At 32.7% G+C, this 15,124-nt stretch overlaps 1 protein-coding gene across 1 annotated transcript in view; it reads left to right on the forward strand.

Annotated features, from left to right (window-relative positions):
• The first annotated feature begins 13,499 nt into the window (after window positions 1–13,499).
• Window positions 13,500–15,124, forward strand: part of bchs (WD repeat and FYVE domain containing 3 bchs) — a 1,547,413-nt gene continuing 1,545,788 nt past the window's right edge. The window contains exons 1-3 of the mRNA XM_089597159.1: window positions 13,500–13,710; window positions 13,941–14,175; window positions 14,268–14,513. Coding sequence (XP_089453285.1) covers window positions 13,972–14,175; window positions 14,268–14,513 — 450 coding nt within the window. The 5' untranslated portion in view covers window positions 13,500–13,710; window positions 13,941–13,971. The remainder of the gene's footprint in view (window positions 13,711–13,940; window positions 14,176–14,267; window positions 14,514–15,124) is intronic.

Here is a 15,124-nt window from a genome sequence, read left to right on the forward strand (position 1 = left end):
AAAGAATATATTATTTAAAAAAAAGAATAGGATCAACACGTTAAATTTTGAGAAAATAGCGAGGAAAACATCGAACATGAGAATTGTTTTGTTTAGGTACTGTAAGTGCGCATGCGCTGTACATTCATAAACATACAAGCATCAAAATTTAAGTCTAACACAAGTATAGGTATATAATAGCAGATGAGAGCAAGAGAGTACAGTGTTGTCAGCTTTATCGTGGCAGGGCCGTCATTTTTACACAAGGTACCTCGGGAGAACTAATAAATTTTTTAATATCGATTTTCCCAATGACTTTTCCGCGTATTATTGCTATTTTATTCACAGATGTGTACAATCAAAATGATTTTAAAAAAAATATTACAAAGAATCATTTGTATGACAAGTACCCCACAGGGGCCCCTCAATAGATACGACACCAAACGCCTAAGCCTCCTTAAGGTGGCTCATCACATTTTTGAAAGTCGAGCCATTGCACCCAAATTGAAATTTATGTTAAAATATGACTAAACGGATGTACAGTTAAAATTTTAGGGCATGTTGCCGGCCAAAATCGAAAAATAATCATATTGAAAGTTTGAAATTTTAGCATTGGTCTTATGGAGCAGTCTGATTTTTTCACCGAAAGTGTTAGATTTCGTAGGCTAAAAGTCGGGCCACAGTCTCCAGAAACTGAGAGCAAGTAGTTTAAATAATCCTCTTTCTAACAAAATCGCGAAAGTCCAAGATTACCGGTAAAAACAAAAAGATATAAAGTCTTGAAAGTTCTAACCGCAGGATAACCTCAATTTTGATTCTTGGCGCTAGCCCGGGAGATTCAAATGTCATATATAAGAATGTGGGCAAAAAAATTGAAAAAATATTGTTTACATCTAAAATTGGAATGTCATGCTCGGTTTTGAACGCATATTATTGCAAAAACTTTGTGTAAAAATATTAAATAACAATAATTTAAATAAATAGGTTGAATAAAAAATAGTTGAATATAAAACTTTTATATTAATTGTTCATTTGATGACAACATAGCAATAACGCCATAAATAATATAAATTCCAATCAAATAAAATATCCTTTACTTTTCATTACAAACAAATATTTGGCTTATTTTGTCTAATATTTTTGTGTTAGTAGTCACCCGTGTCTTTTCTCCAACATTCTCGCTTGGAAAAAGCCTTAGTCCTTTTTCTCCACTTTTCGTAAATACTTCATTTAAAATAGATTTATTTACTTGCGCCTTAGCCATTTTCAGCATCATCCCATTCGAAATATTATTTTTGTACTCTAGTAAAGACGCTTTATTCAAAGAAACAGCTGCTTCTTCGTTTTTCTGTTTCAAAATATAAGAAATACTTTGAGACTTTTCCCTTATAATATCATCACTTATTCCTAATTTAACTAACAAATTTCTGAGAACTCGCACATCTTCCACAGCGTTATGAAGTGATTCTGTGTTTTCTATTTGTAAAAAATCACTAACTAATGCTTCCATTGAAAATTTTTTTTTTCTTTCACTCTTTGAGGCAGCGCTTCTCGTAAAATAGACAAGGAATCAGCACAACCTTTGACAATGGTTGGCATTCATTTTTTACAAGCATTAATTTAATATTTACTGGTAAAAAAATACACACAAAACAAGTATAAGAAAGTTGATAGGTGCTGGAGCTGAGGCACACGCGCGAGTTCGTCTGCTTGGATAGGGACGTACGCAGCTTTTTCGATACCCTATCAATAGTAACTTTTTTCAATTACGGAATTTTTTCGCATTTTTTTGCTCATAAATCATGAATAAGGCATGGCACAAACCACTAACTGTCTTTTTATTGGTTTATATTCAGTAAATTTATAATTTATAGAAAAGCCCCCCCGGTGCCCCTGCTTGATACGGCACCATCGTGATGAGCCACCTTAAACGACGGTGACAAGCACCAATCGTTGCTGGATTCGGATGACGACGAAGAAGCCAACGAGCACGGTATTGGCGAGCAGCTTCTTCAAGATTTCCTCCGGCAAGATAAAAAAAATGAACCATCTGCTTGTAGTCCTTGATTGCATAGTTTTGCACAGCACAATTCATCACGACACTCACAAACGGACACAACAGACCAAGGCAACCTTCTTGCGCGAAATAATAAATAAGAGGACGATCGATTTTTCACGAAAAACAATGTCCTAACGAGCCTAGCGGATTCTTAAGAAAGTTATTTTTCGTAAGCAAGTCAGTCTGACCTGCACGAACATGATCGCCCGCTTGAAAGCAAATTTAAATAAAGGCACTTCGTGTACCGAATAAAAAAAATTGACATCCGACGGATTCGACCATAAGATATAAAAATCCAGAGTTTTCATCTTACCGATGTAGCTAAACAATGGACTTCATTCTATTCCACAAAGTACCAGCATAACTAACTTCTTGATAACGTTTATTGATGTTATAATTAATTGAAAACCTGCTCTTCCATGGATAATTAGAAATCATTTTTTTTTTTCAAAGCAAAAAATAAGAAAAATGGAGGTTTTTGCTGATAAAACACTCTTTCCATGCTGGACCACACTTTATACTTCAACTTTTAATGCTGAGGACGTTGGAAAAATTAAGAATAATTATATTGTCATCTTAGATAATAATGCGATTAACTTAAGAGCTTTGCGATAAACAAAAAAGCTCGATGCACGGTATTTTTAAGCTTTTTTTCATTTATTCGTCATGTGGTACTTCAGTGACCAATAGGTTCAAGACCTATCGACACGCAGATTGAAAAACAAGCATAATCATTCGCGCTGAACTATCACGCTTGTAAATTTTTTTGCGTTTTAAAATTTACTTGTAATTTCTCAGACGATAGAGCTTTGTATGGATTAAATGATGATTCTTTTTTAGGGCGATAAAGTTTGACAAAATGCATAAAATTTGACCAACTAATAGCGTGAAGTGGGCTTCTTCTTTTTTTACACTTTTTTTTATTTTAAAGTAGTTTCAAAATTTTGTAAATTTTTTTGCATGGACAAAAAAAAAAGGAAACAAAAATAAAAATTGGGGCTTCTGCCAGTCAATTACTCTTACCATGCTGGACCTTTCCGCCTACTTGAACTTTTAATGCTTATAACGTTGGAGGGCATAAGAATAGTCATGTTTTAAAATTAGATAATCAAAGCTCTAGATTTAGAAGATTTTTGATAAATGAACTCGCTCGATGCACGGTATTTTTAAGCTTTTTTTCATTTATTCGTCATGTGGTACTCCAGTGACCAAAAGGTTCAAGACCTATCGACACGCTGATTGAAAAACAAGCATAATTATTCGCGATAAGCAATCGTACTTAACGCGTGAGATTTTCTTGCGTTTCTAAATTTACTAGTAATTTTTCAGACGATAGAGCTTTGTATGGAATAAAAGCTGATCCTTTTTTAGTAAAATTTCACACCTTAGAGAGGTGTGTCACGTAAACGCACTTGACGCGTTTAATCTTGTTTTTATTTATTAATTTTTTTAAATTAAAGTAAATAAAACTATAAAGATTGAGGAAATAAATAAATTAGACCAAGTAAGGGCATAAGATGCGCTTTTCTTTTTAAAAATCTTATTTTTATCTCAAAGAAGTTTTAAAATTTAGTAAATGTTGCTTTATAGATTGAAAAAAAAAGTAAACAAAAATTAAAATTGGGGTTTCTGCTTATCTAACACGCTTACTATGCTGAACCTTACCGTCTACTTCAACTTTTAATGTTGAGAAAGTTGGAGGGATTTAGAATAGTACGCTGTCATCTTAGATAATAATGCGATTAATGTAAGAGCTTTGCGATTAATAAACAAGCTTGATGCACGGTATTTTTAGGCTTTTTTGATTTATTTGTCATGTTGTACTTCAGTGACCAAGAGGTTCAAGACCTATCGACACGCTGATTGAAAAGCAAGCATAATAATTTGCGCTGAGCAATCGCGCTTAACGCGTAAGATTTTCTTGCGTTCCTAAATTTACTTGTAATATTTTAGACGATAGAGCTTGGTATGGATTAAATGCTGATCCTTTTTTAGTAAAATCTAACACGTTAGAAAGGTGTGCCTCATAAACGCACATGCCTTGTTTAATCGTAATTTTATTGATTATTTTTTATTTATTTTATTTTCGTAAATCAGACTTAAAAGTTTGATGAAATAAAAAAGTTTGACCAAGTAAATGCGTGAAATAAGCTTTTTTTACAGTATACAAAGTAGTACTCCAAGTAGTTCAACGTTAAAAGTTCAAGAGTTCTACTGAGTATTTGAGCTCAACGCATGAGACCCTCTCTTATTCTGGTTTTTTTTTATTAGGCGATGCATGTTTGAAAAAATTCGGATTGAATTGTTTCTCTGTGAACTTTACTGAGAAAAAAATATTCACTGAATAAGCGTAGTGGACGTGCGTAATCATTTCTCAAAAATCAGATCTCCGGTTAAAATACTTCGGCCTTGCTGTTTGAATTTTGCGCCGGTACGGTAACTGATCAAATCTTTGCAAACAGTAATCTTGTCTCCTGGCATATCCATCACCACCTTCTCCGTAAAAGAATTTAGCTATGCGTAGTCACCCCTTTACAATGCTTAGGCTCCGCCTCCTGAGGCTAAGTGCTCTGTGATTGGAGGAATTGATTGATTAATAAATCAACAATACCTCGTTAATTATCCATCGAATCCAAATTTTGTAAAAAGCTTTTCGAGAGCTTTTGATGAGCTTTATCTCGTGGTATAGTTTTACGGGCTCAAAATCAGAACACTCTGTATGTTTGAATTCAATAAAAGCGAGGGACAGAAGTAGAAATAGATGATAATTGTTTAATAACTGTAAAATAATCTAACCTATATTTATGTGTGTAAATTATTGATTAAATAAGATATTTTGTGTCTCAAAAGTACTTGTTTGTACTTTTAATACTTAACGTAGTTATTTAGCTTATAAGAGTATATTAAGTATTTTGCAAGTATAAGCAATGTCAGTACTTTTGAGATGCAATATCTCAAAACTATACTCATCAATAGGCTTAAGTATAATGCCAAAAGTTTACATTTTTCATTACTCTGCACATTGTCGTTAAATAACGATTATAATTGCGGCGTTAAAGTAGTCGTGATTTCTTTCATTATTGTACAGCACGTAAAATTTATTTAAACAAATTTACATTATTTGCACCAATCCATTTTTTAATCTATAATAAAACACGTGTAGGTATAATAGTGTATTTCATTATAATACCATCTCACTCTTTCACACTGAATTTATACATGTATTCTAACTGTAGCGATTTTTCAAGTTCGGTTAGGTACACAGTTCTTTAGGATACCTAAAGAGGACCAACTGTACGCCGCGTTACTTTGCCTCAGTAGGTCCTCCATAGGCTATTTAGGTAGCCTCTCGTTCGCCTCAATAAGATTTCTGTTCGGGAAGGGTTTTTTAAAATATAAACCTACATTATCGAAACTTTGACCTTGGAATTTGTTTATTGTCATAGCAAATGCCACAACGATTGGAAATTGTTTACGATACAAAATAAACAATAATGTTGAGGAGTTTCCTGTGGCTAGTTATTCTTAGAATGAAGACTCTATTTCCAATTTTTTCTCCAGCCATTATTTCTCCTTCTATATTATACTGTAATAACTTTGTGATTCGTACACGTGATCCATTATATAGAGTTCATCTGATATACTTAAATTTCTCAGTAACATCACTATTGTACTAATTTTTAGATTTAGTTCATGAGGTTGTAATCCTTCTCGAATATTGTTCAACATTTGCAGCGGAAAAAATTTAAATAAATATTATCGTCTGATTTATCAAAACCTTTATAAGTTGCGTCATCTATACTATAGTAAGTTTTAATTCCTACAGTTAATTTTTTTAAAATTTTATTATTCAAATAAGAGGTGTTCTCGTTATGCGATGTAAGTATATAACACTATTTATCGAGCAATTTCAGATATTCGAGAATATTTGAGAACACTTATCATTTGAGATCCAATTTTTAGGAATGGTAAAAGTTTTTATTTTTCCTTCCCCAATTTTTAATAATAATTTTGAAAATCCTTTATTGTTAGAACGAATATTGATTTCTAATTTTAAAATTAGGAATGCATTTCATAAAAATAAAGATAATCCCAAATAATTAAATCAACTTCTCTTAATTTTTTTCATCTGACTCGAATTCTAAGAATGCACTCTCTATATTTTTAAGATCTAAAGAAAGTCTAAAAGTTCTACGACTGGTCATCCCCTTTGGAAGCAAAATTGATGCTGTGCTAGTCCACGCCATTGACATGACTTTTTATTTTAAGATATAAAAAAATAAATTAACGTTTTATATAAATAAGTTTTTCCTAACCCTCCAGGACTATCTATAAAGAAAATTTTATTTTTTTGTTCTCAAATAATATGAAATATATTTTTCTGGTCACTATTCAAACTTTTATACATCGAGTTAAACGTTTCTTTGCTGAAACGTATTTCATCATCTATACCTTCTTTCTTCTCCTCTCCATTTTTTTTTTGGTGTAGGTAAATTAAAGCATCCAAATGATTTATCTTCTGATTCTAAAATTTGGTTAATATGTAAGACAGCTAAATTATCTTTATTATTAAGCAAACCCTTCATACAAAATTCTTTGTATGTGTTCCATATTTTATCACCTTGAACATTTTCTGAAATTAAAAACCAAGCAAAAAATTGTCTTAATTGATAGGGAAACATAACAGCAATTGCTTCTTTAAAAATATCATCGATTTTTTCATCATTGTCTATTAAACCCATTGCAATTAGAGTATCTTTAAGAGTTTTATAAGTTATTCCTTCATATGTTCTAATGTCTTTGAACGATGTCGAACCAGTTACTTTATTTAATACAAGTTTAAAAAAAATCTTTCATGATCTTTTGGAGATACAATGTTTAATCGACCAATTGCAATATTTTTTATTATATTTTTCCTTTAAGATTGATTCTTAGTGTCAGATTACTATTTAAATTTCCATATGTTTGAATATCGTTGTTCGAGAAATTAACTATAACGTGAACCTGAATAGATCTGAGAAGCTTCTAATTTCAATACTTGTACGTACCATTAGTCTCATTTTTTGACAATATGTTAATATATTTATCACTACTTTTTACATTTTCATTATAATCTATAAAGAAGCACTACAGAGAAAATAAAAAAAAAGTTCTGAATAAACAATTTCCGTCCCCATTTACGCTAACTTTTATATTGCTTGTTTCTAAAAATTTTAAAAATATTTAGTTTAATTTTAAATTAAATTTTAATACTACAAAGTACAAACGATTTTCCAATTTACAGTGTGGAACACTGTGAAGAAATTATCTCCATATTTGTCATTGAATCTGAAAATGAAAATTTCATTCTAACCACTTGTATAAATTGATAAAATATAGAATGCATAATAGTAACAAAAATAATATTAAGTGTATCTTATATGAAATTTAAATAATTTTAAATGTGATTAAAGTGATTAAAACCTGTCGTTGTTAAGAATTTAATCATTAAAAAAATAATGTATATCTTTTTTCTCGAAACATAACGGAGAGTTCTAAAAAAAACTCTCAACGCACCCTACTAGTACCATCTGGGTTAGGCATGGCTCGGGCACATAGTACCATCTAAGTTTTTTAAGATTAAGTGTAATTTTGAGCTCGATATGTGGCGCCATCCACCGGCCAAAGCTCAAATCAAGCTTCTCGGCGGAAGCAACAGCTTATCCCGCGCACGGACTAGCTGCGCGCGCCACCTCCTCTCTCTCGACTCAAGACAGCGCCTACCGTAAGGTAGCGAACGCTGCTTGAGAGACGACGCTCGACCAGCAACGACGACGGCACGCGCCTCGTCCACGAGCAGCGAACAGTTTAACAAAGTGCAGTCTCTTCTTGTTTCATAACAAATAAAGTTAAATTACTCTTAACCCGTTCGCTCATTCATTTCATGACCTGCTTCGCACCTCCGATATCCTTGAGCATTGGGAGAAGCTCCAACGCGACATCATAATCCCAAAGATATACCTCTTGGAAAGATCGATTTTTATTAAAAATATGCAATATGTACATGTAAAAAAGTACGAAATTCCCTGAATTTAAAAAAAAAGATGGTTTAAATGCCAAAAAGTAGATTTTATAACCTTAAAATCGAAAACTAAACTTTGAAAATTGAAATAAAGGGCATGTGATCCAAGCTTTCAGCCTCAAAAAATTTATGATGTCAGCTTAGTGTGAGGAATATGCTCCCACAAATCCGGTTATGGTCGTTTTATGGTGTAGCCAAAAAAAAAATTAAAAATAGACGGAGTTATTGCCGAAAATTCACGTAAATTGCAGTATTTCTGTATATTAACAACAGTTGCGCCATCTACAGCTACGTAGTGTTTTATTTTTATTAATTATATACATAATAGTTCATTAACTATGCAATGTTAAATTAAAAAAAAATTAATTGTTACCTATACGTACGCGTTACAATGGCTGGAAACAATCGAAAATTACCCTCGAAATTTATTTTACTTTTAAAGAATGAATCACAAAATTTTATTACATAATTGCTTTGTATTGACAGAAGAAATAGAGTAAAGAACAAGTAGAAGAAGACACAACATCAAACGTGGATTTCTGTCTCTCTCTCACATGACCACCTTCGGCAAGATACCAATGCTCGATGCAGCGTTGGGTTAGGCGGATTCAATATCGTAACTTTTTCCCTAGATCGTATATATAGCTATACGATCTAGGAAGAATGTCCCGTCGAGCAGACAGCACAGCAGTGAATGGGCATTGCCAAAGACGCGCGAAAATTAAAAATTGTATTGTTATAACACAAGTGCCTATCACCCAATGACCCGGGGTGCTAATTGGCCTCTCTAATAAATAATCAAGTATTAATTATTAACACAAGTGCCTATCACCCGATGACCCGGGGTGCTTACTGTTCACTCTATTAAATAATAAAATATTAATTATTAACACAAAGGCCTATTTCTAGTGACCGGGGGCGCTTACTGGCCTGTCTATTAAATAATAAAGTATTAATTATTAACACAAGCGCCTATTACCTGATGTCCCGGGGCACTTACTGGTCGCTTTATTAAATAATAAAGTATTGTTCAATATCACAAGCGCCTATCACCCGATGACCCGGGGTGCTTACTGGCCACTCTGTTAAATGATAAAATATTAATTATTAACACACACGCCTACCACCTAGTGACCCAGGGCGCATACTAGCCTCTCTATTGAATAATAAAGTATTAATTATTAATACAAGCGCCTATCACTGATTTCCCGGGGCACTTACTGGTCGCTTTATCAAATAATTAAGTATTATTTAATAGTACAAGCGCCTATTACCCGATGACTCTGGGTGCTTACTGGCCACTTTATTAAATAATAAAATATTAACTATTAACACAAAGGTCTATCACCTAGTGACCCAGGGTGCTTACTGGCCTGTCTATTAAATAATAAAGTATTAATTATTATCACAAGCGCCTATCACTGATTTCCCGGGGCACTTACTGGTCGCTTTATCAAATAATTAAGTATTATTTAATAGTACAAGCGCCTATTACCCGATGACTCTGGGTGCTTACTGGCCTCTCTATTTAATAATAAAGTATTAATTATTAACACAAGCGCCTATCACCCGATGACCCGGGGTGCTCACTGGCCACTCTGTTAAATAATAAAATATTAATTATTAACACAAACGCCTATTACCTAGTGACCCGGGGCACTTACTGGCCTCTCTATTAAATAATAACGTATTAATCATTACCACAAGCGCCTATCACCCGATGACCTGGGGCGTTTACTGGTCGCTTTATTAAACGATATTTATTATTTATTAATAGCACAAGTGCCTATCACCCGATGATCCGGGGCGCTTACTGGTCGCTTTATTAAACGATATTTATTATTTATTAATAGCACAAGTGCCTATCACCCGATGATCCGGGGCGCTTACTGGTCGCTTTATTAAACGATATATATTATTAATTAATAGCGCAACGGTCATCAGGTAATGAGTGCTAGTGCTATAAATTAATAATAAATATCATTTAATAAAGCGACCAGTCAGTGCCCTGGGTTATTGAATGATAGGCGCTTGTGTTAATAATTAATATTTTATTATTTAGTAGAGAGGCCAGTAAGCGCCCTGGGTTACTAGGTGATAGGCGTTTGTGTTAAGAATTAATATTTTATTATTTAATAGAGCAGCCAGTAAGCGACCCGGGATATTCTATGATGGGCGCTTGTGTTAATAATTGATACTTTAGTATCTTATAGAGAGGCCAGTTAGCGCCCTGAGTCATTGGGTGATGGCCAATTGTGTTATAATATTACAATTTTTAATTTTCGCGCGTCTTTGGCAATGCCCCTTCACTGCTGTGCTTTCTGCTCGACGGAACATTCTTTCTAGATCGTATAGCTATATACACGATCTAGGGAAAAAGTTCCGATATTGAATCCGCCTTACCCAACGCTGGTTTGGAGGCCTCGGAGTGCTCGGAGTGCTCCAAGCTCCAAAGTGGATAAATGAACAAGCCTATTCCATGACTTCCGTTCTTCCCTTAGAGAATATATACATTAAGGAAGCATTGTATGCTTCGACCGCGAGACGAGATGAGAGAGACTAAAGACAAATAGCAGTACAGCCTTTTTCTCTCTTACACGCCTCTGATTGGTTGGCCCTCTTCCGTATATATAGGTATAGTCGTGTCCACGAGTGGCGGTCGTGGGGGAACAGAGCAGATAAATGTAACCTAAGCTCTGATGAAAAAGAACTCATATACATTACCAGAGAATATAGAATAAATCCTCTTTAAGTATAGAAGACCAAAGCGGAATTCCGAGCAATACACACTAAAACAATAATTTTCCATTAGAAAATAATTAAAACAACAAAATTTGAATAAAAATTTTCAATTTTTATTAAAGCTCTTATACCTGGTTAAACACTTCATGTATGGCTAATGACTCGATTAGAATGTTTGTCTTTGATAGCTGAGCGGTCAAAATTGCTCCATTTGCTTTTGCGCTCTGGACTTGGAGTCTGACTTTTTTTTTTTTGTATATATTTTCCTAATACTTATTTTATTACGTTTCGTTTATTTATAATTTTTATATATTTTTATAAATACATTTATTTTATAAGATTTTACACTGTAATAATAAGATATAAAAAACTACTCTTGGCTAATGCCAATAAAATACTAAAGCAAAAATGTGTTAATACTTTTTGTATATTATTATTATTACAAGTGTAAATATTATTTATTCAATTATTTACTGCTTTGATCAGTACGGATTTATTGGGGTTCTAATATCTATTATGCCCTTTATCCTGCATGTATCCTATCTTGATGAAAAATACTGCCACCTTCCCGTCGGTTTCTATTGAGTAATGCCAATAAAAAATAAATTATACGTGTTGTAACAGTATAATATTGAATTTACGCTTGCATTAGTAATTTATTGGCATTAGCCAAGAGTAGTTTTTTAAAAATCTTATTAGTACAATGTAAAATCTTATAAAATAAATGTATTTATAAAAGTATATAAAAATTATAAACAAATAAAACGTCATAAAATAAGTATTATGAAAATATTTACCTGAAAAAAAAAAAAAAAAAAATTAGCATAGGTCAGATGCCAAGCTCAGAGCGCAAAAGCTAATCGAGTAATCTTGACCGCTCAGCTATCGAAGACAAACATTCTAATCGAATCATTAGCCATACATGAAGTGTTTAACCAGGTATGAGAACTTTAATTAAAATTGGAGATTTTTATTTAAATTTTGTTGTCTTAATTATTTTCTAATGGAAGATTATTGTTTTAGTGTGTATTGCTCGGAATTCCGCTTTGGTCTTCTATACTTAAAGAGGATATATTCTATATTCTCTGGTAATGTGTGAGTTCTTTTTCATCAGAGCTTAGGTTACATATATCTGCTCTGTTCCCCCATGACCACCACTCGTGGACACGACTATACCTATATATACGGAAGAGGGCCAACCAATCAGAGGCGTGTAAGAGAGAGAAAGGTTGTACTGCTATTTGTCCTTTGTCTCTCTCATCTCGTCTCGCGGTCGGAGCATACAACGCTTCCTCCATGTATATATTCTTTAAGGTTCTCACGAATCCCGTATCTCATATTCGAGATCTTCGAGATTTGATTGGCTACAGTAAGGGTGCGTATACATGGGAGTCCCGAAGTCCCGAGACTGACAAAGCTCGAGAAATCACGTTGGCGGTATAATTTTGATTGGTCTCTCGTAAACGTCTTACAAGTTGAAGTACTACTTTGTATTATTAAGGGGGTAGTGTCACAATATATAGTCGATGCGTGCTCTGAAATACATTATGCGTTCCGAAACAGACAAGTGACAATAAATATGGCAACGCCGCATGAGGCGAAAACCCGCTGCATATCTATATATACACGTATAAGTATGGATGCATTCAGAGTTTATATTGTACGTAAACATCGAAAACTAAAGAACGGTGAAGCTTCGGATGCTGTTTGTACAATATGATGTTTAAAACATACTATTTTATATTATATTTCAATTTCAGCAAAGTCTTAAATTTTTTTTAGTCGTAATCAGTAAAACACTCTTTCTCTCATAAGAGTACGTGTTAAATGGGTAATTTATTTCTCGAGAACGGTGAAGTTAGGATGTCTGAAAATTTAATATGTTATTCTACGCATAATTGTTAGTTTATACAAATTTTTTCAAGGCGTTCCTAAATTTTTGAATTTTGTGACACTACCCCCTTAATTGAAAGAAATTATATTGTTTGACTGCGAATCGAACTAAAACGATGCACCTCACATCTTCTAACCTCAAAAACATTATTTTAGTGTTATTGAAAAAAATGCTAATACTGATGACAAGATTGCACTAAAAAATAAAATTAAAAAATTGCTTTTAATACATCGCGTTTTGTTAAATTACTTGGAAAAACTTCATTTTCATCATTCGATACCAAGACATATTTACTTGATAATTTCTTGAAACACCTGTGATTCCAAATATCGTTTGCAATGTTTAGAGATTTATTGCAGTATTTACAGGTTGGTGACTAAAATAAAACATTCATATTCTTAATTTACAATGAATAAGTTTAAAAACTTTTTGATGGAAAGGTTATGTTGTTATGATTTTATATTTAACATAATTTTAATTAATTTAATTGACTTAACTACATTACTGTACTTACTGTTATACTATTGCTCATTTTTATTCAAGGTGTGTGACACAATAATTTTATTTCAACTGTTATTACGCTTCAAACTTAAGTTTTATAAGGAACAGCTTTAGTCTGTGTCAGTCTCGAGACTTCGGAGCTCCCATGTATACGCACCCTAAGAATAAATCGAATGGGATTTTTGTATGACGGACTTAACTTTTTATTTTCTTTGCGACATATGTATTAAGTTTTTATGTAAACATACGTGTGAACGCTCTGTAGTAGGCACTTATACTTGATGAAATGAAAGTGTCCAATTTTAAGCATAGCTATTAATTTGCATATTTTGCCTAATTAAGAGGCTTTATTTTTTTGTTTTGCATGATGAGGTGAAACTGTTTTCTCATAACTGCAGGATACATACATACGAACAGTTAAATCATGGAAAAGCTTATTTATTAACTTTATAAGCATATCATTTTACTAGTAAGGTGTTCTCTCTTATTATTGTTACTTTCTTCTCATTTATTATTTCAGTCAATCATTTTTCTACTTACATTGTTTCTGATCTAAGTATTTGATAGTTCTAAGTTTAATTTGTATCATGTTTTGCTTGTTTTAATTTTGAATTGGTACTTTTTATGATTAAACAATAAACGTATCAAAAAAGTGTTATATAATTGATGCAGCTGAATGAATCAGTCAAACTAATAATTTTCAGCTCAATATTGATTGTGAACTTCATTTATGGGATGGAAGAAAGTACAACCATTAATATGAATCCGACTGCTGTTCGAAACTCAGAGACTTGTGTAAGAAGTAATAATTTTCAACATACTGCTCTTGGCCTAACGCATTTGAGAAAACTTTTTTCTGAGTACATGTATCTTCCTGAATCATTGTCAGGTGAAGAAAAAGATGATAAGCTGTACAATATGTTACCTTTATTTTGTAAAGTAAGTAATCTTTTTTCACCCAATTTATCTATTAAATGAATTGTATACAGTATAAAGTTAGTGCTTTTTATACAATAACTTCAATGTAATAGGTGTTTGGTACTAGTCCATCTGCAGATATGAATGACAAATTTTGGGATATCTTTTCTTTCACTAGAGAAGTGTCTAGACTCATGGTCTCTGAAATTTGTAAGAGAGCAAACAATCAAAACTTGGAAATCGCTAGTTGTGCAATTGTAAAGTTTCTAGAAATAGAAAATAGCGAAGAATCAAGCAATGGATGGATGTTACTGTCTACTTTAAACTTATTGGCTGCTGGGGAAGCGTCATTAATTCAAGTACAACTTTTTCTTATTTTTAATGAATGTAATTCCACCAGGTGCCTTCATAGCAGTAGGTTGAGGAACATTAAATTAAGTGCAATATACTTCTGGAAGTGGATAATATTATGTCACTTTATTATCTACAGGAGTGCATGTCTCGGTAATTTTAGGGGTTCTCAATTTAAAATTAAGTATTTTACAGCTTTGCTGCTGAAATATGGCTTCTGGATTATCTATAATTGTTCTCTCTAAAACTGCTTCATCGCTTAATGCCGCTACAAGCCAAAAATATGTTTTACGGACGTTCCATACTGATAGTTTCCTGTAATGAATTTTTTTAAAACGTGAACCAGATTTACACACTGTTGTTTTAATACACTAGGTTGAATTCTTAGTCGTTATTTATTTTGTTTTCATATAATTTCAATTTTTAAAGGTAGCCATTGTCACATGTACGCTTATGGGAAAATTGCTACAAACGCAGTTTTAATGAAATCAGATAAATGAATACTTGCTTATTTTTTTTCGTCACAGGAAATTTTATAAGTAAACAGTACACTGAATTTAGCAACAATCCACTGATAAAGTAGTTCTACTGAAAAAAATTCGAAGAAAGGTTTTAAAAA

Source organism: Copidosoma floridanum, unplaced genomic scaffold (assembly GCF_036245765.1).
Source record: "Copidosoma floridanum isolate Cflo_tuat_1 unplaced genomic scaffold, Cflo_Japanese_pri ptg000030l, whole genome shotgun sequence".
NCBI lineage: Eukaryota > Metazoa > Arthropoda > Insecta > Hymenoptera > Encyrtidae > Copidosoma > Copidosoma floridanum.